This window comes from Sturnus vulgaris, chromosome 5 (assembly GCF_052056855.1).
Source record: "Sturnus vulgaris isolate bStuVul1 chromosome 5, bStuVul1.hap1, whole genome shotgun sequence".
In the NCBI taxonomy this organism is placed as follows: domain Eukaryota; kingdom Metazoa; phylum Chordata; class Aves; order Passeriformes; family Sturnidae; genus Sturnus; species Sturnus vulgaris.
This window is the reverse complement of record NC_142247.1, coordinates 63197998-63225993: the sequence shown is the minus strand read 5'-3', so window position 1 is coordinate 63225993 and position 27996 is coordinate 63197998. Positions and strand designations below refer to the sequence as shown.

Genomic DNA, 27996 nt, shown 5'->3' with positions numbered 1-27996 from the left:
AATATGAAGCTACTGGTCAAAGATTACACTAAGATCTATAATGACAGTGAGAGGAGGTACTGAAAGAACCTGTAACAATATTAATAATTGAATAAAAGTGAAAAAAAACCTAATACGAATGTTGATGGAAAAAAGGGGGCTAAACTGGTTAATTTAGTTCAAAATGGCTATCTTACCCATCTTTTAATTATTTAGTAGATTTTTTTAGGGTACCTTTATCTTTGCTGTCTTTTTATATGATAGTGATGGGGTGTTAGTGTACTATAATTTGCTTCTATACTGGAACATATGGCGACACTGTCTGGTTTTGTTATCTTCATCTTTTTCATCTTGCATCAACTGCATACAAATGGAGTTAGAAGGTATTTTCTTTGGCAAAGGTGAAAAATTATCTGTGGATATTGTCAGTCTACTGTATTGTTTGGAATGGACATCAGAAAAGAGGCTATCCTTCCTGAAAATTGCACTTTGATGTTTTCAAAATCTGCTTATGCACATTTGTTTTATTTCTGTTCATTTAATTAGCTTATATCACTTTGAAGAGGAATATGAAATGCTAGAAATAGAACCACTAGAAGAGATTCCCATTTTCTGGCCTCTAGTAACACAAAGTTTATCAAAAATAGTCATTAAGATTAAAAAAATATATAAATAAATAAGAAAGAACTGGCAAAAACTGAAGGACCTTTGTGTGCTATCCTGAAGAGATCAAGATACTGTTTTGGGAGAGAAGAGGGAGAGAAGTTATGCAGTTGATTCTGTTCTCTTTGCTTTCAAACATTTTCATCTATTTAATAAGATTTGCATTAGACATGAGTTTAAATCAAAGACTGCAGACATACACTTTTAGATGGATTAAAAATTGAATTTTGTATTCATAGTTGGCATCTCAAAACCATTCATATTGCAATAACTGAATGAATTTTCCCTTTCTTTAATCCAATATTTTGTTCTCACAAGATCAAGTCCTGATGTCCTTGGTTTTGGTTTTTATTATATTTTTTCCTTTACTGTCACAGTCTTTAATTGTCCTTAATATCAGAAATGTTTAGCAATTTATGAAATTAAAAACATAAGTGGCCTACTTATGAGCAGTTTCCCTTGAGGAGTGATCTCCCTCTGACCATTAGATTAGCTAATATGACAGAAAAAAACCCTCCATAAATAGTTTCTGTTTTTTAAGATAACGCAGTGGATAATGGACAGTTACCAGGGGTTAAACTCTGCTGTTCCCATCAAGTGGTGACACTGGTGCAGGTTCTTTGTGCTGCAGGGGACAGTCTGGGTCCCACCAGGGCTGGGCAGCAGGTGGGTGCAAGGACCACCCAGGGCTGGGGAGCTGCTGCCAGTGGGAGATATAAATTCATGTGCCCATGCTCAGAAATGTTCCTGCTGCAACAACTCCCATATTACATGTCTCTATTTCCTCAGTCCTTTTGTCCTGCTAAAGATCCCTTCTTTCTCATTGATATAAAATTACCCAGATTATCTCAGGTTTGCATAATGTCATGAAAGAAAGGTTTTGGCTTATTTGTGTAACCTTGAATTGTAGAAGACTTTAAAAGTATCTGTATCAAAGTTGTGTGCTCTGCATCACAATTTGAGTCCTTTATTGAGAGCTCCTCCTCATGAGAGAAAAGTGTGATTACACAAAATAACATAATCATCAATAGACCCACAGAAAATTTCCAGTCCTTAAAAAATTTTTAATGTTTATTCTTGTAATAAAAATAAATAAACCTATTGCTATTAGCAGTTAAGAGAAAGATCCCAAAAGGCTATGAGAAAACTTTCATAAGAAAGAGAGCAATGTAGAATCATGAGCAAGGTTGAATATAATCTCCCATCAGTCAAGGATAATTGGATCTGGGAAACGGTTTAATTGTTGTCTGGTTGCAGTGAATTACTTTTGCTACAGCCAAGAAGGTGCTGTTGCCTGGCATTTTTAGGGCAAAACAGCCTCCAGACTTCCAATTTTGCTGTGTGAACACACTGAATTGAGAACTGATGATTTCTGGGACCTTGATACTGATATTTTTCATTGCTTTCATTGGCTATTTCAGTATGTTGTCACCAAGTTGGAGGGGAATGCCTGGGATTGATTGCTGTGAATAGCTGGTGTCTTAGTTCACTTTATTAAATTATTTCAGAACCTTGGTAATGTCTGGGCAGCAGAAGTCTGACCTGCAAATTGAAGAGTGGGCCAAGTTTAGCTCAGAGCCACTGACACCAATTGCTTTTTACTGCCCTGTTCTGAAGGGACATGAGAATGACCTTGATGTTTGTAGTGTTGCAATTGCTCAGGAGACCCCCAATTTTGAAGGTAATTAGATATCATCATACCTAACACAAGAGTGCAAGATACTGGAAATCTTAGACAATGTGTATTGGACTTGCATGGCAAGGTTTTGGTGGCAGATGTCTTCCCCCATGTCCAACAGAACCAATGCCAGTTGGCTACAAACTGGACTCGCTGCTGGCCAAGGCCAAGACAATCAGTGACAGTGGCATCACCTCTGGGATAGCATAGTTAAAGAAGCAGGAGGGGAAAGGAAAAAAAACAACAGCTACATTGCCCAGAGAGAGGAGTGAGAATATCAGAGAGAAACAGCCCTGCAGGCACCCAGGTCAGTGCAGAAGGAGGGGCAGGAGGTGCTCCAGGTGCCAGAGCAGATTCCCCTGCAGCCCCTGGGGCAGCCCATGGTGAGGCAGCTGTGCCCCTGCAGCCAGGGGAGAGCAGAGATCCCCCTGCAGCCCCTGGAGGACTCCATGCTGGAACAGGGGAAGACCTTCATTATATTTTCTCTGTCCTGTCCAGCTGAGGAGAAGATTTAGAGGGTAGGGCACCTGGCATCCAGTCAGGGTTATCCCACCACATAACTATTAAGTGTTGTGAACATCAGACTCTGGGACAATGTAAAAGTGACAGGCCTGATACAGCCCATATTTATTCTGTTCACAGTTGTAGTCCTAAAAAAACCGAGTGGCATTAATTACCTTTATTATATATAGGAAGACAAGGAAATGCAAATATTCTCAGGAGGACCTTAGACTGACATCTAAATGAGTTTTAATTTTATAAAGTCCTTGGGATGTTAAGCACTCACTGGTGAGTTATATATTCATACCACTGGGGGCTTTGTGTTTAAAGGAACAACCAGCACATGATTTTAAAATCATATGATAAGACCCCACTTTTCTTTTAGACTTTGTACAGATATGCAGACTCAGCTTCTGCAAGCTCAGAAGTTTTAGACATTCTCTCTTCTTTAGGCTATATGGTACAAACAACTGTATGAACAGTTGATCTGGTTTTAATTTGCAGGAGACATCATTGTTTTCTGTCACTTTTGGGAGACCAAAGGGTATCCTGCTTATTACTGACTCAAATTAAAAAAAAAAAAAAAAGGGGGGGAAAGAAGCTAAAACAAATTAAAAAAAAAAACAAACAAAACAAAAAAAAAAAAAAACAGGGAAAAATTTGAGGAAACAGTGCTGACAAATGAGAAGAGATTGACAGTTCAAGGAGAGACATAATAAATATGGAGGGAAACGAGCAATTCAGGGCCAGTCCAAGCAAAACTTGCCAAGCTATCATGCTTTGTCTTCCTCCCCTCACAGGCACACCATTGCTTTCTCTCAATATTTCCACAAGTCTTCCTGTCCCTTAGTCCTTTCTCATCACCTAGTCATTTTAAAATGCTGGAAGGAAAAAAGAAATTAAAGACAAAAATGAGACAGTTGTGAACACCATGTTCCCTCCTTTCACTTAACCTCCTTTACTGTTAAAAGTACAGATTTTCCTGCAGCACCAGCTGCCTTGTGTAATTAGCACTGCAACTGAAAAGTGGAAATCTAATACATTTTTATCATTTCACTGTGTACTAAAAGGCTGGCAGAGCCTGCCATTGCCACAGGTGTTAGAAGTGTTCCAACCCAGCCAGTTTACAGACATGGCACTTGCACAACTATTTTTCTCAGTGGAACAGAGACAAATATGCACCTACAATGCATGTAGCATTTTGTTCCCTGCATTTTTAAGGCTTCAGATAAAAGATTAGAGGCTTATTTTTTTCCCATGGTACAGAAATAATCTTTTTTCTCTGAGCACAGACCAGCGAACCAGATGTTAACCAAGCCTGCGAAATGCAAGTACCTAAATACAGATCGAGAAAGAACGTAGACACTGGTTTAAATCCACAAGTCCTGACTGTAGCTCAGCCCAAATGGCAGACTTAGGAACTGAGCACACATATTCAATAGGCATAGAACATTTTGCTCAAAATAATTAAAGTTTGCCAAGTAAAAACATAATTAGCTCTTGCTAAGTGCACAGGGTAGCTAGATCATAAATTACAAAGAAACTTAATTTTTCCCATTCTCCTGATTTGAAAGCTATGGCTGATAATTCCACCATTACTTTATGTATCCGTGGAGTGCCTATCAATAGAGATGTAAAATCAAGTCCCTCCCAGCTCTGCTCTGCTAAGATAATAGTCTCTACACCTGTCCAATGTAGAAGCCTCAATAAATTTTCATCTTCTGTCTGCAGATGGTCACTGCAGTTTATTAAGTTTCATGAAGACTGCAAATGACTGAAAATAAACATAACCAGCCACAAAAATCTGTTATTTTCTGTACTTATTTGCTCTTCCCTGGTTATAATACAGGCATGCATAGTTACACACAATGACAACAAAATCAATCTTATGATTTCTTCTGCTTGCAATTTCTGCAGTTTAATTGTCTGATTGTACTCTTCTTGTGATTTATGGACAGCCTTGGTTGAACTGCACTTTTTTTTTTTTTTTTTGGGCCCTCATACATGTATTTTTGTAAATAATTGAGGCTGTAGTCAGTTAGGTCATGCTGCTGCCTTTCTTATTGGGCTTTCTGAACAGGATGTGTTGGCATTGAGGTGACTTGGCCTAATCACTCTGAATTTTTCTCCTGGGCCATAGAGAGAAATCCTCAAAAAATTTCAGTCAAGTGTCACTAGGTTAGTCTGTAGAAGACATGTCTTTGTATGCCTTTATCTGATTACATCTAAGCTGGTTTACAGAAGAATTAGAAATCCATAAAACAGTTAGGAAAAGCTAGCCTGAAATGAAATACTGCCGTGAAAGATCTGTTCAATTTTTGTGTTTCGTGTTCCTATATTCTGTAGTAACTTTGTGATAGACCTTACATCTTTTGGGATAGTTGTAGGAGAAGCAATCTGGAGGTCTCTTTTATTTAAAGAACTTGTAGTGACCTTGATATTTAAGAAGCTGAAGGGACTGGAGTACAGTAAAGAGCAGAAATTAAAAGACTGGCAGAAAAAGAGAAAATCAAATTTGTTTATTCTGCCACTGAGTTGGTACAGCTTCAATTTGGAGACTTACCTTCAACCATTAAGCACAAATGCAATTAAAATTAATTAATTTAATTTGAATAACCAATTTATATGATACCCGTGCCAGGGCATGCACTGAGGAAAAGGTTATTTTCTGTTGGAACTAAGTAGATCAGTTGCTGATTCCAAAATTGCATGTATCAGTATCATGAAAGTCAGATGCCTCATCTCTCTGGGTTGATGTTTATGATAAAGACAGCCATGACTGAGTACCCTGAAAGTTCCCTGACATATAAATGATCTATTGCTGCACAGGCATGAAATAAGTGAGCAGACACTCGCTTCTTCTGATAACTTTTTCCATCTCTCTGCCCCATTTCCATCTCCATCCCACTAACACAGTATCCTCTCAGTCCCCTCTCTAATGTTTAGGTTGCTACTCTGTTCATTCTGAGGGAGATTTTACATCGAGAAGGAAGACAGAAAAATAAAAGGAAGGCAAAGTAGTTCTTTCATCTTCTTTCATAGTAATGATTTTTTATTTTTGTGTGTTCAAATGTCATAAAAAGGGACAAGGCACATATTTTGCATTCCCTTTGCCTTCCTTTTATTTTTCTTTCTTCCTATAACTTTTCTTCCATGTTAGGACATGCCAACACCAATGAACATTGAAACATGAAGAAAACATGGGTAGATCTTTATTGTACTATTATGCCACACAGTTTAACCTGTTGAAGGACAAGCGACTTAGAAACCTGATGAGTTTGTCATTGACACAAATAGATGTATTAATTCGATACTAAAATTGCAAAGTGCCCTTATGAATGCAAGCACATTGTGTCTGGTACATGAACAAAGGACCACACACCTGTTTCTTCCTGATGCTGTCACAAAACCATACTGAGAGTGAGTTTTGGCAGATGGCATTACAATTCAAATAAAGAAAAATAAGCTTGCAAATTCATATATATTTCCTTGTCACTCAAATGCCAAGGGATTTTTTAACATAATGTTTAAAGTATGGAGTGACTGTCCTCATAAATATCACTAATGCATAATGATGAATAAGTTATAACAAGAAGTTCCATGCAACCAGAGCAGCTTTTTATTGATTGTACAGCAAAGCAAAAAGTAATAAAAAATGGGCCTTTAAAGTTTTCACCCTCAACAAAGTAATGAAGCCACTGAGAAGAAAAAAACAGCCTCTGATCTTATTTCACTAGTATAAATGAAGAATTACCTTCTGCTTCAGCAGGTGCAGTGTTAACATGAATTTTCCCCATTGCAATATAATCTCTCATCAATTGTATTGATTTATCTATTTCATCAAATACTATTTAAACAACTACTGTATCTGCATTATGTATTTGCAGCCAAGTTCAGAACTGTAAAAACATGTTATTAAAAAGCATGGTAGTCATGGAAATGTAAGATGCCTTGTACTTGATCAGAGCACTAGTTTATTTAACTTGCTTTCAGATTTCCATCCAGGGTCAGTATCTGGTGATTCTGAGGCAGTTGCAGCTCATCACAAATAAGTAATGTACCTTTGAAATGTTACAGTCTGGACAGGGTAGCTTTTTACTTACAGACCACCCACAGATAATCAGTTCATTATAAGCATTCAAAGTAGTACTTGGCTTTTTTTTTTTTTTTTTTGCATTATCATTACAGATGTTACCTTTTTCTTTCTTTTTTTATAATACATCTATCCATTTGCATCACTGGCATGTCAAATAAAATTAAGTAATTAAGCAATTGCCAATTGCCTTGTAATAACAAGGCCAAAGAAAGCCACCAGAAAACCAGACAGCATTATTCTATGTGATTTATTTTGAAACATTGCCTTGAGACTCCCAAGGCCCAGTGAGAAAAAGGCAGTCATGGAACAAATGTTTTCTAATGTGGATTGAAATTTTAATTAAAGTTTAGTAGAGTTATTTAAAAAATCACTCAGAAATAAGGCAAAATAACTTATTTGACCAGGAAAGATGGCCAGAGGAGATGAGGAAAAAGGGGCTTCCTCTGTGCACAGGAGCAGCATGGCTGTATGGAGCTCTCCTGAGCAGCTGCCTGATGGAAAGTCTGTGGGGCAGGATCAAAGGAGAGGACAGTAAAGGAGACCATGAGTTGTTGTTCCAGATCCCTGATCAGAGTGAGAAAATGTATTTTAAACAACTCAAGTAAGTCTGATCATGGATTCTGGCTTTCATGGGTAACTTTAAGCTCCCTGACACCTGCTGCAGGGGCAACAAGGAAGAAGATAAGCAGGCAACAAGATTTCTGACAGTTTTGGGGAATAAGCTCTTGCTACAGGTACCAGATAAGCCAATGAGAAATGATGCATGCCTGGACCTGTTATGAACCAACAGCAAGAATTAGCAGGAGATGTGATCAGCAGCAGCAGCAGCTTTAGCTATAGCGACCATGAAGTTCAGAATGCTGTGGCAGAGGACCTCAGAGCACTGGCACACATCAGACCCTGGCAGTGTCCTGGATGATACATGGAGTCCTCTGAGAACATTTCTGGACACCTGAAGAAGAGGGTGGTGACTCTGTGGAGGGTTGCCCTTGCTGGATACTGGGTGCCCATCAAGCTGCTCTACCACTTCCCTTCTCAGCTGGATGAAGGGGAGAAAATAAGATGGGGAGAAAGTCATACATCAAGATAAAGGCAATTTAACAAAGTAAGAGCTATGGTCACATGTGGAAGGAAAGGAAAAGATTTTGCTCTCTTCTTTCCATCAGCAAAATGATGTCCAGCTACTTTCCAGGAAGCAGAACTTCAGCACACATAGCAATGTGTGCACAAAAAAGCACACAAAGCACAATAATGATTGTTCTCCTTCCTTCTTCTTTCTCTTAGATTTAATTTCTGAGCAGACATCATATGATAAAAAACATCCCTTTTTTTCATTTTGGGTCAGCTGTACAGGCTATGCCCCTTCCCATAAGCTGGCCCAAACCCAGACAACTGGGGAGGTGGGAATGCTGGGGAGACACCTGTGATGCTGTGCCAGTACTGTTCAGCAGTAGCCAAAATACTGGTGTGTTATCAACACCTATCCAGCTACTGGAGCAAAGCACAGCACTACAAGAACTGCTGTGGGGAAATGTGACTCCATCCCATCCATATCCAGTGCACAGCTGGATATCCAGGGAGCAGCTAGTGTGGATTTTGCCACTGCAAATCATGCCTGGCAGCTTCTTTGCTGTGCTAAAATTACTGGATTTGTGGATGAAGTAAAAGCAGTGGATGTCATTTATCTTGACTTATTCAAGTTTGGTTTGTGTTTGGGTTTTTTTTTTGCTGTCACAAAATTACATTTAAGACATTAAAAATCTGGGTGGATGGAGAACTGTGAATGTAAGTAACTGGTTGGGTTTTGATGCTTAGAGGGTAGTGGTTAATGAGCCACACTGTGCCTGAATGTCTGTGGAAGAGGAGTATTGTGGCAGTTAATAGACAAATCTGCTCTGTTTGACATCTCTGTGTATGAAGCAGGCAGCAAAGTCAACTTTGCAGGTGACCCCACAGAGACCCATCAACATGGTCAAGGGCATGGCTGCACTGGGACCTAACCAGGCTGTAGGACTGGGCCAGCAGGAACCCTGTGAACTTCAACAAGGACAAATGCAGAGTTCTACACTTGGGCAGGAACAAAATCTTGCAACAGTACAGGCTGGGAACTAACTTCTTAGACTGTGTCTGTAATGCTGAATCCAGTTTTTGGACCCCATGATACACAGGAGAGGGCAACCAAGACAGGCAAGTGCAAGCCCACTTACCCTGTGAGCAAAGGCTGAGGGCATTCCTGTTTCCCCCTTAATAAAGGCACTGAAAATAGGACTGAAATATGTCATTTGGGTTTCTTACAGAATAATAAATACACTAGAGGTTAAGAGAACAGACAACTAAAGTTCTTGAATTTGAGTGATAAAATACCTAGCAGCCTCCCATAGAATTTGGCCTGCACTGTTAGTAGCTACATACTTGTATATTAATCCTTTTAGGTCAGTAGCCAAATCTGAGGGTTTAGGTTTTATAATAACTGTAAATTCAGTAACTCCACAAATTAAAAAGGTATGCAGTTAAACATTTAACAACAAAGCAAAGAATATAAATAAAGTAAGAGACTGGAAAGCAAATAGAAGAAAAGCTTAGCTTCATGACATCATGCATTTGTTAGATAGAAAACAATGGTTTGTAACAAGGCTGAATTGATACAGTCAGCAATGAGATACAAGCACTGAAAAATTTGAACATCCAAAAGATCAAAAAGAGTGCTTGGTTTTGGTGTGTTTTTTTCAAAGTCTAAAGAATATAGCATAAAACACCTGTGTTATAGAATCAGTTTCAAAGGCAGAATCTTCCATGTTGGAGCTCTACGTGGCATGAAGCAAATCTGCTGATCTTCAGGAATACAGACTGATAATGCAGCGTGCAGTTGGTGTACTCGGGGCTCCTGTTCTGGAGGCAAAAGGAGTGTGCCAGTGCCAGCTCATCCCACTGCAACCCCCTGCCTTTCACTGGAGCAGGTTGTTCCTTGCCCCATTCAGCCTGGCCTTTGCCACTGCCCGGTAGCCTTGAACCACCGGCGGGGCCAGCACGGCTCGTGGGCGAGGAGCCCACCAGGGCACAGCATCTGCAGAAATGTCCCTCACCCTGCAGGGACTTCCTTCCTGGCATTCCTATTCAGCTAGTTTAAAGCTCTGAGCTGTGAAGTGTTGCAGTGGCTCTGTTTATGTGTACCTTTTGTTTTATTAAAAATGAGATGGCATGTAATTTAACACACAATTCAGAAATTTTACCGTGCTCTTCTGGGAAGCTAAGGCACACTGCTGTTTTACTATTCCAGGGAAGCCTGGATGCATTCCTATCCGAGCTTCTGAACAAGAACTTGTAGCTAAAATGTGAGATAGCTCTATTTCCACAGCAACATGCTGGTCACTTTAGAGGGAACTCTGAGATCAACAAGAAGTTGGTTTAAGCTTCTCTCTCCACAGAAGTTCTGTAATATGAACCTGGCACCTGGCTCAACTAATGCAGGATTAAGGACAGAGAATAAGATAAAAGGATAACAAGATTTGATTTTTAAAATGGCAAAGTTTTAATAATATTTTTCAATGTTTCTGCTCTCCTTAAATCTATTCTTTATAAATACATGGAAAACAGGATTTTGTAATTTGTTTGAAACCTCTTAACAGAAACTCTTGGCTCTCTCTTGAAAAGGCCCATGGAGAGTACTTTGACCAGCTTCAGCTATTGCTCACTTACATCTTGAGCACTGAGTTCCTTAATAAACCTTTATTAAGGAAACCATCTGAGACACTGCCTACAGTAATCTAGCTAAGTCCTTAACAAATAAGTTATTTTCCCCCTTATTTATTTCTAATTGATTGGGGGGTTTAATTTTTATTTGAATGAAAAGCTAACATGCCCTTTATTGACTCTTTTTGATTTAAAAACAAAAAACAGTAACAAAAACAAAACAAACAAATACCAAACAAACAAAAAAAAACCAGTAATTCAGTTGATACTTTTTCACTGTATTAATGTAAATCTTAATTGGCAGTTGCACAGTTCTGCATGTCAGAGGAATCAAGTATACCTGATGTTCAAAAATATCCCTACTGCTGCCAGTATTTCACTTGGTAACAATGTTGGGAAAAATATTATTGAATTTATAGTAACATTAAGTAGTCTGTGTTCTACATAATTAAGGATGGAGCATGTCACAATGAGCTTCACAGAAGGAAAAGGATGGATTTATCAGATGTGTTACTTAGACATTTATTTCCATTCTGCAAGGAGAAATTTTGCATAATGACCTTTTATTTGTGAGAATAAATTGCACATGAATGCTTTTTGATTGCAGACAGAACATAAACTGTCATGATTCTATGAAATTTGCTGATATGAGAATGGCAGATGGAGAACACAAGTTTCATTGAAATTGAGCTTACATGGCTTGACTTGGAGATGGTACATTCCCTAGGTTTTCCAGATCTTCCATGAAAGGAATAATCAATTTGGGTTTTTCTTTGTGGAGGTGGAATTGTCAGTCCTATCTTGTTATTTTCACTGAGAGAGTGAACAATCCAACTTCCAACTTTTTATCTAATTTTTTCTCTCCCCACCCACTGTGTTACCATAAGATATACCTGTTGATTTGGTTCATTTTTTGAGCTCCAGATGGAATGCAGATAGGTGACCTAGCAGAATTCACATAGGTATGGGGGTAGTAGGTTAAGTCCTAGTTTTTACTGGGTAGTGTTATCCTCTCTTTCCTTGTGGCAGCCTGTATGAGAGGTTTCAGGAGCAGCAGCACAACCACAATGTGTTTCGTGTATCAGCTGGACAATGTGGATTTGCACAAACAAAAGCAACCAAACCAAATATCTCCAACCCTGAGCTCCCGAGGGAGCAGCACAGCATGCCTAGAGCAGCATCCACCCCCTGGGAATCTGTGTGCTGTGCCTCAGGGTATTACAAAGTTTTTTGTGTAAACTATGCAGTGAGGAGCACTGGTTTAGACTTAAAGACAAATATTCGCAAAGACTCGACTGTGACACTGCATTGGACTGTGGGGCTGCACTTTTTATAACTTTTAATCCAACCATTTTGATACCTGCTGTACTATGTAACTGCCTTGTAAAGGCAAAACTGAATTTGAAACAGGGAGAAAGAAAAGATAAGAGAGAAAGCAAGAGATTAAAAAAACACAGGCTTTTGAGTGGGAAGATACAGTATTTTTCTGAAAAATCTCTATACAGGTTAGAAAACTATTCCTGGCCTGTGCCTGGGTGTTAACAAGGCAGGTGGAACCAAACTTATGTTGACTTCCACGGCTTCCACTGCTCATTGACAGTATTTTCAATAACAGCAGGTATTTTCTTTTTCTCTCTAATGCTGTATTCCTTTAAACTATACAAATATTTTGATTTGCAGCTGAATCAGGAAACACTCTCTCATCTTTCTTTCCAGCCTGTCAGTAGGGTAGTGACACAATGTCTGTTGTTCTGAAACCTTGAGAAGTTTTGATGACTCTTTAACTGAGTTAGTAAATTATAAACTTCAGAAAAATTAATCTCCGGGCTTGGTAGTATGCTTTTTCATCTTGGCACACTGAGATCCAAAATGTACTCTTTCCTCCATCCCTAGAGAATGTTAAGTAGCACCATTAAAAATCATTCTGAAATGCAACAGCTTTCAGAAGGCAGAATAAGGGCATCTGCACCATTAGCATAAGCAGTCTGTGATGAGAAGGCACTACAATTGATTATTAAAGTGGCCCACTCAAATTCATATTAGTCTTCCTTTTTTTTTCTTCTTTCTCCATCTTTCTCTTTTTTTCTTTTTTTTCTCTTTCTTTCTTGCTTGCTTGCTTGCTTGCTTGCTTGCTTTTCTTCTGACTTTCATTTCCACTGGGCATTTAACTTTTAGAAAGGCAGTATCTTCTGAATTAAAAGCTCACACAGATGTTTACCGAGCCAAGGTTGTTTTGGGTGACTGGTGTTGGCTAGATGCTGCTTCTCTTGTATTATTATATTATATTATATTATATTATATTATATTATATTATATTATATTATATTATATTATATTATATTATATTATACATAGTAAATATATATTTTTTATACATATATATATTTATTCTTGTAAGGAATAAAGCATGCATTGCAAAACTGCAGGATATAAACATACCATACAGATTATCCAGCATCCTGACATCTACTCATGATGTCTACTCATGGTGTCTGCGTTGCCAACCACTGCACAAATTATTACTGATTTTTAAAAGGTGATTTTAGGAACAGGCACAGCACTGTATGATAGAAGGATGATAAATACTTAAGATTCAAAAATAAAAGGTAGATTTTTATTTTTTTTCCTTCTATAGAGAGAAAGCCTTCAGCAGTCTATGGACTTGGAGGACAAGAGTGGTAGAAGTGTTGCACTCCTAAAGATGACGATGTCTGTCACATTATAGCACAGTATCCATGAACTAGTGCTTGCAAAAAATTGCACACAAATGAGCATGCTGCTGCTGCCAAATGAATATCAGCTCTAAGATACATGTCCTTTCCCTATTCACATCATGGTGGCCATCAGCAATCTCCTTCACTAATGTTTTACAACAATTCTCTTTAACAAATATTTACTGTTCACTTTCATCCCTAATAATCATCCCTCGGTACAGTGAAATCAAAAGGAGAAATTGTAATGCCCTCACCTCTACTCAAGCAAATGCTTAGCTTCCTGTTTTATGAAGCAGTAAAGTATTTCTGTCCTTTAATCTTTCATTCAATAGTGAAAAATGGAATAGATGCCACTATTTAATGTAATGAAAAATAATCACAGTGCTCCTGAAAGCTAATGTAGCAGAAGATTCTTCTTAGAGAACCTCTAAGAGTGTAGTAAACTACACTCTGCTAATCTTATCTGCCATTCTTGACAGGCAGGGACTGGGGTTTGTGCTCTAGCAATTCTGTTTTACTGGTCAACACTGAATTTTAATTAAACATAGCTTATAGGCCAAATCTTAAATAAAATCATAAAATCAGAGCATAACCTTACATGGAGTGTATTATGGTACACAAAGGTAATCTTGTTTTTCTTTCTTCTGAACCCAAGGCTATCTTATGATGTTAAATACTCAGTCGTTCATGCATTTAAAAGCGGGTTCTCCTTAATATGGCAAATACATTAAGTTTTTACAAACTTTTACACTAGTAAATGGAATTTTTCTTTTTCCTTCTCAGTAATTGTGCCAGTTCATAAGTACAATTAAGTATTACTTTAGGAAAAAATAGGCCAATAGGTTAATAGTGAATCCTCAATTATTTCAGATTTTTATAAATACATAAAATGAAATATGCTATCTGCATCTATATACTTGTAGTGTATATACTTATATTAAAAATACCCACTTTCAAAGCTGGACAAAATATCTACTTTTTTTTTTTTATTTATTTACTTCATACTTGGAAAAAAAATGTGTCTACTAATGGACTTAGGGAGAGGAACCTATGCATACCTGTGTGTGTATGTATATGGGGATGTGTGCATGTTTGTGTGTATTTTTATGTACAGGTCTTACTGGTACCTATCAGAGTTTTCTCTAAGGAAACATTGTTTTAGATGGACAGGTAGGAAAGCAACATCAAGTTAATTAGCAGAAGGAAACCATGCAAAGTTACATGAAAATAAAATATACTAATAGTACTTAAGCTAATATTTTGTATTCATCCCATGTCATAGTGTTTGGTAAAGTCATCATTTTTATAGGAGAATTTTGCCTTGCTTATCATGCGTGAATTGGCAATGAAACTTTCTGTAGGGGCAGTACAGGATTTGTGCATCAGCTGATTTCTTTTTGAATATTTATGGACTACATTGCACAGTCTTCTCCCAAGATAGACATGATTTTGTGAGAGCCATTGTAGGGTGACTCACCTCATTTTACTCAAGTTCTGAGGTCTGGAAAGAGCATCACCAGGGCTTTCTGATGCTCAGAGCCTTGACATACCAGCCATGTGCCCCTGCACCAACGTAGGTCAGCAGCCTCCTGGGCTGCACTTGGCAGAGCATCACCAGCAGATGAAGGAAATGACCCTGCCCCTCTGCTCAGCACAGGTGAGACTCAGCTGGAGGGCTGGATCCAGGGCTCCCAGCACAGGAGAGACATAGGCATAAAGAAGAGTCCAGCGAATGGCCACTAAGATGATCAAGGGATTGGAGCATCCCTCCTGTGAGGAAAGGATTAGAGACCTGGGATGGTTTAGCCTGAAGAAGTGAAGGTTCAAGGAGATTTTGTCAATCTAAATAAATATATGAAGAGAGGTGCAAGGACAGAACCTGTCTCTTTGCAGTGATGTCTGGTGGCAGGACAGTGGGCAAAAGGACACAGACTGAGCTCCCCAGAAAGGTTGTGGAGTCTCCATCCTTGGATGTATTCAAGCACTGACTGAAGATGGTCCTGAGCAATCTGGTCTGGCAGACCCTGCTTTGAGCAGAGAGCTTGGGCTGGACAACCTCCAAAGTTCCCTTCCAACATCAACCATTCTGTAATTCTGTGACCTGCTTGAATACCTTATGCTGCTGCCTTTATTCCTATGAAGTGGCAATAACAAAATTGCCCTGACGAAAGTAGTTCAGAGTGTGGACTTAGGAAGATTTCAAAGCTAACAATATTCTAAGAATTAATAGGAAAAAATTAGTATCAACATTAAGCCTTCTTTAAAAAAAAAAAAAAAAAAAGTAATGTGGCAATTCCTCTATGGCAGAGGTTTGTTGTATCCTTCATTGCACGATTGGAATAGGCTGAGCAGGAACATCCCCTGGGGGCAATGTGACATGAAGATCACAGCAGTCTAAACAGCTTCACTCAAGAAAGGATCAGCTACTACAGATGTATTTAAATGAGAAGTAACAAGTAGAGATTAAAATGGCCTTTTAACCCTTTTGCCACTCAGGCTTTACTTTCCTATTTGCCTCTTTGATTAAGTCAATAATTGTCTATTCATATTGTCAGTCAGAAAAAAAAATCTCAAGTCTATGAGTACTTCTTTATGACTGGTGTAATGACTGTTCAATATGATCTACATCAGTTCTGTTCTGTCTAATTCAGTGCTCATTGTCTCCAAAAAGTTACTTTAAAACAGTGCAACGGAGTTTAAAATTTAAAAAAATATCTGACATAAGGAATTCCAGAGTCAAATTTCCATTTAGAATCTCAGTACCACATACATTGTGTCATTGTCTTTAACTGCACAGAAATCAATATATGTGCATAATGGGAATGCCCATCCCTTTGTGAGTCTCCTCCATCCAAGTGACCACGTCTGGTACTGAGATTTTTACTCTGTTCATGTCAGCTGAGATACTTGTTGCCTCTGTCTGGTGCCTTTTAAACACAAAATGAAATTCTGTTGGCAGTATAGGATTTTTTTAAGCATTCAGTGTCAGTGATAATAAAATAAGTATGGATGTACATTAATATATATGTGGCAGTTTGGTTATAAGTGAATGCAGATTAATTTTCAAGATTATTGAATTAGTATTTGTAACAGTTTCATTGTTAAGACCAGAATGTTTTAGGGATCTCTGTTACTGAAAAATGTAGTTAGCTTTATGTCCACAGGATGTTACAATATCTTATTTTGATTTGTACTTTCATGTACTGTTTTGTGCTCCTGTGTTCTTGATATATAACTAACCTTTTGAACAGGATGCCTTTGGAGATTGTGGAATTGCCATCACAGTATGAAGTATAATGCAAACATTTACGTATACTAACTGTACTTATATGGCAGGAGACAAACTTTTTTTCATTCCTTCTAGACCAACTTTTCCAGGATTCAAAAAAAAAAAAAAAAGCAAATTACTTTATTTGTGTGTACCTATTTGTGAAAATAGAATGCCCTCACTTCCTCTGGCAGTGATGTCACACCAGGTATGCTACAGTTGTTGGCTGGTACAACAGTTGGAGCAATAAAGAAGTTCAACCAAAATGTGTTGCTCTAGACACTGAGAGCTGGTTTTACATGCAAATTTCCAAGTTACTGCTACTTGTGGCTGCCATGGGATGTGTTCAGGATTTGGCATTTGCTTTAGTCACTGTATCTCCTTTCACTATTATTTCCCTCAACACCCAGCAAAGATCCACAATTTTGTTATTAGAAATCTTTGCATTTTGTACTGCATTTACTGAGAGAGATTAACTCTTTGTTTTTCAGAGCTTCCGTATGGCTGGGAGAAAATTGATGATCCCATTTATGGCACTTATTATGTTGAGTAAGTTCCCAAGTTCAATATTAAGTTGCTATTAATATGTCATGACCTAATACTGGTATCCTCTGCAATGCTCAGCCTGGCAAGGAATGGGTACAATTACTTGGCATGTTAAAGTAAGGGTATACCAGGAATTGTCAGTCATCAATGCAATTAATGTATCCAGATACATTCAAAGTATCCCAAATCAGTGACTCAGGCATTCAGTCACTCTATCCAGGGCCTGGTTACATGGTACCATTCCAGCTGACACTTGTACAAAGAACATATTCGTTAAAGAGATGTTGCATTTTTTTTCTGAGCTTTGGATATCCAGCAAGGTATCAGTCTTGTTAATCAACGAATAGAGCAAAGCATAATCAGTTTAGCTCAGTCATGATCTGTTTCTGGATAGTCCTCACTTGCTGCAAATCAGGTGTTTATACTGGTTGTACCAGAAGTCAAGTTATTTATACGCTGCATATAAAATATTATGTTTTATTTTGTATTTAAAAGTGCAGCTGTAAACAATATAAATTCTTTTTCATAGCACAGTCCTTGCTTTAATTTTCTTCAGATTCTATTTTAGCTATGAAACAAGAAAACAGGTTCTTCCTCTGTGCAAAGGCCAACAAAATGCTTTTGTTTGAAGTAATGGTAGAACCTGGCCAGTTTGTACATAAAATAAGTAAATCTGAGAGATTATTTCCTCTGCTTTTTAGCTTAACATAGTGAATGAGACTTATGCAAAATGAATCTAGATTCAGATTGTGATACCTGTTTCAGAGGAGTCAATTCACTCTGCTCTCTACTGGCAGTATGCAAGAGAGGAAACAGAAAACCACTCCAGTCACTGTGCAGGTAATACTTGAAAGGTTGAGAAACAACTATCCATTAGTGCCTTTTATTAAACAAGAGAGATCTTTAGAGAATATGGCCCATGACCTAAACTCTCAATTTCAAATCCTGACACTCAAGCAGTATATTTATCTAGTTGTTTCATAGAGAATAGAAAATTTCCTTTGTGTCTCACATTTTTCCCTTGGTCTCTTGAATCCATACCAGCACACTGACTGCAGGATTGCCCTGGACAGGTATTGGAGATGCAGCTTTTTCAAACTTGAAGATATGCTGCTGTTATGCAAGGGTTCCAGTGTTCAGGGAGCTCAAAAAAGCATCTAATTTCTGGAGGTCTAGAAGATGTAACATGCCCGTTTCTTACCTGCTGTCATAGCAGCAGCTTGTGGATGCCCATGCATGATCCCCAGCCTTCTGCAAAGCAAACAATCAACAGAAAATGGCATTTGGTCACTGCTCTGCTGATTCCTTCTGTCCCATTCTCCAAATGCCAGAACACCTGCCCTCCTTCTTTGTCCCCAGCTTGCTTCCTGCCCTCAGGTGAAAGAGGCAGCAGCTCCATCTACTTTTCTGCTCAGTTCAAGTCATTTTAGACAGTCCAGACTCAAGCAAAAGGATAAGTTTTGAATTCCCTATGTAATACCATTAAATTACTCCCCCTTGTGATGCCTGAGTTCTTTTATGATTTCCTCAAGGAGGTAGGGGCTGCAGTTCTCATATCATTTTGTACTTAACCCCTGCCAAAGATTTCTGCACGTGCAATTATGCAGCTGCTGGGTGTAAGGTTCTGCCCAGTGGTTTTTAGTGTATTTTGGGGTGTACCAGGTGTTGTGCAATTTTTGTGCATCAATCTCTTTCTGAGACTATGCTTGGTTGTTAGTGCAGCCCGAGGCATTCTGGCACCAGCAAGGCTCACACTCCACTGCAGAGTCAGAAAAGGAATTTATCTGCATTTCATGTCCAACCACAGGTAAACAGATGCAAGGTACCAGGCCCAGATGTTATCATGCAATTACATATTTTAAGGCTGTTAGTGCCAAATTTATTAATCCTACCACAGATAAGATTTGTGGACAGATACATCAAACCTATTGCAGTCTCTGAGCTTTTTAGAAGTGGAATGGATGCTCATGGTATGGCATTAAAACTGCAGCCCTGCTAAATTCGCATGGAGTTTTATAGCCAGTAAAATGTAGCTGTAGTTTAATTTGCTGTCTGAGCTCAATAACTTCGAAACAAAGTTTGCTTTCCATTTTTCCTGCTACAATATATAACAGTCACAGCTTTTTTATTACCAGTATTCAACAGATGAGTTCATTTTTAACTAGATAAAATCAGATTACAATAAACTCTCTTAATTTTGTCATAAAAGTAGGTAAATTATGAAAAGCAAGATTACGAACTTCCACACATTCAGGTCCAGTCCAAGTTTACATGCAGGCCTAAAAAATCCTCATGAAAGAAAGGCTTGTACTCAGCTCACTGATGTACTTGTATTCCATGGGAATTTTGTAAGGTTGAGCAATGAGGCAGACAGACTCCATTTCACCTTACAAGGAGCAGCCATATACAGGTCAAGTATTGGGAGACCAGAGAAAAAACTAAAAAAGAAAACAAACCAAAACAAAGAAACTTAAACCTCTTGCTGGTCGAGTTCCTAAAGATGTATCACAACATATTTTCAAATTCTGTTAAAAAAAAGTCTCCAGTATAACTACGTCTCATAATCATGCATTAATGTAGGTGTGAGATAATATTATAATTTTCATTTGCTTTTTAATGCAGGTCCAGACTTCATTTGTAATGTGTAAGCATTTAACATAAATGAGAAGTATTTGCTATATGTTTGCTTTTATGCAATTTGGTCTTAATCTGTAAACTAAGAGCTAACAGCACTGAGCTATGCAGAACTGCAGAGGGAAAGTAGTCATTAGAGTGCACTGGGCCTTTTAGGATTCTAATTGCCAAAAGATTGTTTCCCTCTTTAAGGATGATTAACTACAACACAGAGCTCAATTTCGAGACATGGGCTTTTTAATAGAACAGCTAAAATAGTCATACAGGTATTTATTCTGGAAAAATATATCTCCTTGACTTAAAACTTCTGACAATACTCTGTTTCTACTCAAATAGAAGAAGTTATCTCAGGTCTTTTTGTCATCATAAAGTGTTATCAACTGAAAAACATGAATACAAAGAGTAGATAGACACTAACAAGTTATTCATTAGAGTATCCATTTTATAGGCATCCTGATCCCCAGAATTTGTTGAGTAATATGCAACAATTTCAAAAGCTATAGGTAAAAACTGAAAAAAAAAAACCCCATCCCGTATATTAAAGCAGCTAAGAAAAGGAGATAAGTTAAAATCCTTCTACTGATGCCCATGCCATTTTGTCAGAGCTCAGTGCCTTGACCATCAACTAAAGTCTGCAAATTATGCACTACAGCCTGCAAATCTCCTAAGGATGTGTTTCACTTGCCTTAAGTGCATCTAACCTGAAACTCATCGCAAAAACAACTTAGCCTGTCCCCCTGACTGCTGAGAGGGCAGAACTGTGTCTGTGTTTTATAGGCTGGCTGGTGGTACCCCCTCATCACACACAGACAGTATTTTGACACCACGAGTAAATGCAGCTCAAAAGAAAATCCTCCCTCTGAGGGTTTGTGCCCAGTTAAGGTTCAGTGAGCTAACGGGACAGCAGCATCCTTCTCCTCTGCACAGCCACAGTGGCACTAGAAGAAATCAGGTGGATTAGGCTTTGGGTTAGATTTTTATTTCACATATACTGTATAAAATAAAGGAAGAAAATTGAAGTTAGAATTGTTCACTGAATTAGATCCTATGAGCAATGAGCAATACATTTTGGCTACCATCCAAAATCTGTTTTAACCACAAAAGCACTTACTTGTAATCATCTCTAAAACTCATATTTGGCTTGTTTTATGAAGGCCTAGGCTAGTAATATATATTCTCTATGCTGTTGAAGTAGCTAGATGAAAAGCTAGAATGTCCTTTCAAGAGAATTACTCAGCTTAATAATTTCTCTCTCAAGTAAACTCATCAGCTTTTTCTAATTTAGCCATGAAGCTGTATAGGACTTAAAATTGCATAAAAGGGATGTGTTTCATGTATCATCAGTGTAGGAGCAATAATACAATATGATAAAAATTACTGATTATAAATATAATTTTATTTTCTTTGACTCCTCTTGGACACAGTATTTAATGCCTCTTTTTTTAATTAATTGGAAATTTCCCACTGTGCTTTTGAGATTGCAAACTACCAAACAACAGTCAAAATATGAGAATAAATTGGAGATTAGAATTATTAAAATTGCACCAACAACATGAGATGCTTCAAGAACGTGTGTTAGTCTTCCTGTCTGGTCTGGTAGGACAAAATATCATTTTCAAGATATTTGTTATCAGATATTTCTGTTTAAATGAACCAAACCACAACTTAAACTCTACGTAGTAGCTGTAGGTAGGCAGTAGAAAAGGATTCTTGCTGTGACGTCTGTACCACAGTAATTAATCTTTCTTCAGCCATGAACACAGATTAGCTAAAATCCCAACTTCTTTTATATCCCAGAACCACATATAAGTTGAATGTTACGTCTGAAGGGGCCCTCCTGCAGCTCTGAGATGTGCTCTGCAATTGCAACATGACACTAAGCATAAAGCAAGGTCCTGAATGAGGATCTGGAGTGTAATCTTGGATATCCATTACATCTGCATGATATGGCACAAAAGCCATGGGAAACCTCTGCTCTTGTGGAGGGCAGCTGGAGAATGGGGCAGGATACTTCAGAGCCCCTAAAGTAAGAGATAATCCCTATGTTGAAGCAATTAACCCACGTGTGTAGCGATGCTGGTTTTAATCTTACCAAATGCTAACATAAAACAAGCTAGATACTGTACTCTGTACCTCCTACTGGAAGCTGTTTTCTAACTTCACACTTCTCTTGTGAGAAGCCTACAGACTTCAAGTCTGAAATCCTGGCATCTTTAATATATTCTAGTATTTACTTCCAAATGTATTCATTGAATGCAATTATATATCAGAATTAATTCTGCTTGAATAAAAAGCTAAAACTCCTTTGATCTTCTATAATAGAATACTCTATTTCACTGGTCTTCTTGTAAAACCTTTCATATAGATTCATTTCATTTGATCATGGGTGCTCAGAACTTTATGTAGTATTTGAGTTTCATCACTGTCTTGTGTAAAGGCAAAAGCAGTATTTCATTTACAACATGGAAATACATCAAATGATAAACACATCGCATAATTACTATTTTCATGCTTATGTTAGCAGTTCAGGATTGCCTTTTTAATGCACATAGGTCTTGCCTTCTCCATTTTTAACTAGTGAAGTTTTTCTCCCTTTCATCATAAGTTTCTAGGTTTGCAATAGAGTAAGGTGCTGAAGACCCTGACAATTACTAGAAATAATAGAAAGCAAAAGTCTAGGAAAGGAACACCTAAAATTTTAATCAGCCTGTCTGAAGAAGGAAAGAAAAGAGAGGGACTTTGTCTGAAGCATACACCAAAACTTACTGAAAGCTGTTAATCAAAATTTTAGAGTATGAGAGTAAGCTAGCAACCACTTCAGTGAGTTACAGGCATATGAATAAAGTAGCAACTTAAGGATTTATCACATTTACTTCATCTCATTAAATCAAATATTCTTTTACATGACTGAAAGTCTTTTCATTTCATTGAACGTTGGTCACTAAATCCTACTCTGCAAGTGTATTGCACTCCCATAGGGCTGCCTTGCCTCACTTCCTAATGGCAATCCCACTTATTTTCTTTGAAGTAGTGGTAGGATCAAAATCTCAAAGGACCTGTTAAATGCTTAATGTGGCACAACAGGTCATTGCAATACAAAAAAAGACCCTTTTAAGATCTTAGAGTTGTGAAAGTAACAGGTAACCTGTCCAAGTGCTTAAACCCATGTTTGGGATTGAATTTTCAGAAGACCCAGTGAGAACAAATAAGGAGTGACATAAGCCTGCCCTTCTGTACATAAATATTTGTTTCCCCAGAACAGTGTTTGAAGCACAAGCCCCTTCTCTGTTGTGATTCTACTGTGATATCTTGCAGCTATGTTCCATGCAACTTACTACATTGTTTTGCCTTCTCCAAAAAAATTTAAAAAAAAAATAAATAAATAAACAAATCCCAGGACAGGATTGAAGGATGGCTCAGTGGTCGATAAAATATGTGCTCTAAAGAATTAAAATCAAGGATATGGTGACAGTAGTGGTAAAGATCCTAAACACAATGCAGAAAAATAGTGGTGTAATGCCAGAGATGGACTTAATGACCTGTAGTAGGAAATGTAAAACATCAAGAAAAAAATGTGTGCACTAACTTTTCTTATACTTCATATATGATCTATGTAGTTCTGCCATCTAATTTAGTTTCTGCATCTTATTTTTCTGTACAGCTGAGCAGATACGCACCATAGTGCGTAAAAGGAATAATCTTCAATTCATTACCTATGATAGATTTATTTGTAAATTACCATCATAAAAGCACTATGTTGTCTAGGCTTTTCTTTTTCTGTAAGTGATTGAGTAAATTCACTTACAACTAATTGCTAATAGTGCAAAAAACTGGTTGAGATTCTTTGAATCATACAAAGAACAGTCTTCATGCTGAAGACATGTAAAACTGTTGCTGTAGCATGTTTCAGCAGTGCTGCTGTTTAATTTGTAGTCCCATAGATCAAAACCATTTGTCTGTAGCAGAGTTCAGCATATTGAAGTGAGAGGATGCTACTCGTTACACAGGGTTGTATATTCTCATTCCCAACAAAATTGTGTGGAATGTAAGGGACACACTCAGGCCCACTGGGGGTTCCCCAGTTTTACCCTCTAACCACACACACCTTAGCCACATACGGCACCCTACTGTGAAAATTATCATTTTACCCAACTGAACACAGTTTTTAATCAAAGCCGATTTTTTTCCAGCCACATAAATAGAAGAACTCAATTTGAAAACCCTGTCCTAGAAGCAAAAAGGAAGCTACAGCAGCATAACATGCCCAACGCAGAACTGGGAACAAAGCCTATGCAGGCCCAAGGTTTCCGAGGTACAGTACCATGTCAGCTCTCTTAGTTAAGATGAAAGTTCCTGCTCTCCTGTTTATGTGACAATGATTTTGTCATAGTCTGGTTAAAAGAGTAGTGTTGCCAATGCTCAAAAGGTTATCACCTATATCTTAGCAATTTTCTCCCTTAAATGTCAGAGTTCCAATAGTTGCAGGACTCACCAGCCAACTAAAACTTTCAGAGGCACAGAAAATAAAACAGAAAGTGTTTCCTAAAGGCGGAGAAACTGAAAGCACAATAAGACTCCCAAAGTAATTTTCTAAATAAAATCATAAATTCTGTTCCTGGTAAGGTATGTCATTCTCTTGAGCACCCGAAGTTGGCAACACTGAAATACTTAATTGTACTTTCTCTAAATTACTCTAATTGATGTTTAGTATGTTTCTAAGCTAGCTCATCTAGCAAGCATCAATTAAGTTAAAAGCCTCAAGCACAGTGTTATACGAGTTTACAAGAACGCAGCTACTCGGTAACATAAAAATTAACGTGCTCCAAAGGAGCTGTATAAGAGCAAACAGTACTGGTATAGACAAATGAACTTTAATGTAAGTTTATAGCCAGAGAATGAGGCTTGTTCTCCTTTGTAACAGTAGAAAGCTCCTCCTCAACCTTACCTAGACCCAAATTTGCCCGCCTGCGCCCCGCTCCCAGGAGGTCCCGCAGCGTCAATGACCTGTCGCAGAGCCGGCGCGACCCCGCCGGGGCGTGCGGGCTGCACGGTACGGCCCTGCCGGGGACACCGACTGCTCTGTCACCACCTGGGCTCACAAACTCCGCATTCCCCACAACCCTCCCTCACCCAGTGCAGCATGGAGAGAGGCACGGGCACCCGCACTGCGCCCCGAGGCACGCGAGAGGGGACGCGGAGTTCGCACGGCACTCGTGTGTGTCACTTGTTGGATGCCTGAACCCCCCGTGTTTGGAGAGAAATGCTCCTCTAATGTTTGCCTCTTCGTGGTGACAAATGGAATGAGACATTCACAGGGGATATTTTCCTCATTGTGGCTGGGAGGGGAATTGTGAAGAATGTATTACTTTGCAGACAAAGCTGAATTTATAGGTTAGGAAAGAGGTTTTTAAATTATCTCACACATCATTTTTATTGTTGTAATTATTTTAGCTACACAATATCCACTTCCAAATGGATTTCTAATATCAAAGGATATTTATATCTTTTTATTTATGGCTGATCTGCCATAGATAAGAAATATGTTTTAAGCTTTGTAGTAGTACAAGAACCCACAAATATTTTTTCCTGGAATGCCTGCACTCTTTATTTTCTTGCCTTTGATACACTGCCACTTGATGTCAGCCAATATTGTTATCTGCTCTCTCTGCTTTGTTGTGACTAGATCAGAACTTTTGTCTTTCTTGTTTGTGTTGACTGATGTAGAAAAACCACTCTTCACCCGTGATGCATCACAGCTGAAGGGGACTTTCCTCAGCACAACTCTTAAGAAAAGCAACATGGGTTTTGGATTTACCATCATTGGTGGGGACGAGCCAGATGAGTTTCTCCAGGTGAAGAGTGTAATTCCTGATGGGCCTGCAGCGCAAGATGGGAAAATGGAAACAGGTAATTATGAAGGTTTCTCTGTCCTTTTATATGAGAAATAGATTTCTGAGTCTCACTCTCTCCATAAATGCATACATTTCCCATATGACTTTCTGTGTTGATATGTAGAAAAGGTAAGTTTCCCGGCAAAAATTTCTTGCTAACAAATGCCAGGTAGGTTTTTTTCCCATTTCACAATATTTTAAGGGAGAAAAGATCTCTGCATTTCCCTACATAAAAATGGGATATGGTTTATAGGCTGTTTACTTGAGGGAAGTCTACATGGAAAGAAAAGAAACAGCACAGATTACTAAGTGGTAATTTGTTTCTTTAGAAAGGATGGTTTTGCAAAATAATCAGTTGAGTCAGATCCAATACTGTTCTCATTAGAGTCATCATAACAAGAGTTTTCAGTATGGCATATGGACACATAGGCATTTGTGTCCTATTAAAAAAGAATCTGTGAAAACTCATGAAATAAAATAAACTTCTTCTGAAGAGATTGAAAGCTGCTCTGAAGATGTGGCCCACCACTGCAAACATTTTCATGTTCACAGATTGATAAAGATTGAAAACCACTGTCTGAAAGGTCACATCAGGTCTATGGATGAATGAAACTCTTTTGGAGGAAGACAAATTCAGTTTCCAAGCAGTTGTCATCTACTTTAGGAAAAGACAGTCAGTGGATAATAGAATGATTTCAGTTGGCAGAGACCTTCAATCACTAGCCCCCTGCTTAAAACAAGGCTAACTTTGTGATTGGATCGAGTTTCTCAGGCTCCTGAGAAAATTTCATAAGATACAGATTCCACAGCCTCTGGACTCCTATCCCAGTGTTTCTCCACTCTTAAGGATTAAGACATTTGCTCAGAATTTGTGGATGCCTCATTCCTGAAAATGTTGAAGGCCAGGTTGGACAGGGCCCCAAGCAGTCTGGTCTAGCAGGTGGCAGGGGAATACAAACCATTGTTTGTATACAATACAAATACAAAATACGGTTTTATGATTTTTGTTCTCTAGGTCCAGTTGAGCTTTCCACAGATACAGCTGGTTACTAGGGACTGAAGTCCTGTGTTCTGTGTTTGTGCAGCCCTGTCTCTCTGTATCATCTCTTGTCAGCATAACTTATCCCATGAGCATAATTTATCCTTCCATTTCTCACCAGACTTTGAAATAAAGAAATGCTAGTTTGGGATTTTTGTTGCCTCTGTAGAAACCCCTTTTCATGGTGGCCAAAGTAACTATGAAGATAATTTTCTAAACTTTGATAACAGATCATTGTGGATGGATCATGGCAGCAGAGAAAGATCCTTTTACTGTGTTACAGTGTAGGGGGCAGACACAGAAACACATGCAGGCACAAATAATGTGAGTGGAATAGTCTGAAGTGATTTTTCTGGAAATTTCATTTCATCCTTCTTTTATTGTAGTAAATTTTTTAATCATAGTCATATTCGTATGTCAGAATAAATCACCCTGGATTCTAGTTTATTTTGTAGGACTCTCCAGGACTTGCCAAGTATGAAGTGTAAAGGTTGTGAGAAGTAGTTAAATCCTGAACAGGATTTGCTTCAAGGCTAATGTTATAGCCAGCATGATGTTTCTAATACCAAATAGATACACAGAAAATTTAGATGAAGAAACAAAATGTCAGAAAGAAGTAGAATATAGATTTTTTGGCACTGATTTTACAAAAAACGTTAGTCTAACAGCTTTTTAATTCTCAGTTCTTGTTGCCATTTTAATTCAGTTTAGTTCCCAAAGGCAAAATTTATTAAATTACCAGATTAGGTGAACAAAGGATGCAACAGACTTCCTGGAGTTCAGAGGATTTCAGTGACATGTTACTTCATTTTTCAATGACTTCATTTTTCCCTAATATTTCCATATTATCTAATACATGACATGAGAGTTTTTCCTTGTTTGTCATGGTTTAGCACTCTCAGATGCAGAGCTCAAATATAGTTCCTTGCTAATCCCTCTGAAGTGTGGGCTGGTTATTGGTGAACTTGGTCATATGGAGTTATTTTCTCTGGAAAACAGAGTATCCTTGCAACTTACTTGAATTTTTATGTTGAAATTGAATATAAGTTTCATAATACTGTTGATGGTCATTATTGTAGTCATGGATTGTGATGAGAACATGTAAGAAAAATGTTCTTTAAAATGCATAGAAATAGCACTGGTTTTTTCCTCAGGTAATTAATTCCACTACATTAGGAATGCAAAACAGAAATGTATACTCAAATATATAAACACTCTACAATTATGTGACCCCAAAACATATAAAATTAGATTTCAGAACAAATTTTGCCCTCAAATATCTTCATTTCTAAGAGTG

General features: G+C 38.1%; 1 protein-coding gene across 12 annotated transcripts in view; it reads left to right on the top strand.

Moving 5' to 3' along the window:
- The window catches only part of MAGI2 (membrane associated guanylate kinase, WW and PDZ domain containing 2), a 703759-nt gene that overhangs the window by 531664 nt on the left and 144099 nt on the right, over positions 1 to 27996 (top strand). For all 12 annotated transcript variants that reach the window (XM_088165869.1, XM_088165868.1, XM_088165870.1 and 9 more), the window contains 3 exons: positions 17081 to 17138; positions 23960 to 24081; positions 25494 to 25676. In XM_088165869.1, the coding sequence (XP_088021995.1) occupies positions 17081 to 17138; positions 23960 to 24081; positions 25494 to 25676 (363 nt within the window). The remainder of the gene's footprint in view (positions 1 to 17080; positions 17139 to 23959; positions 24082 to 25493; positions 25677 to 27996) is intronic.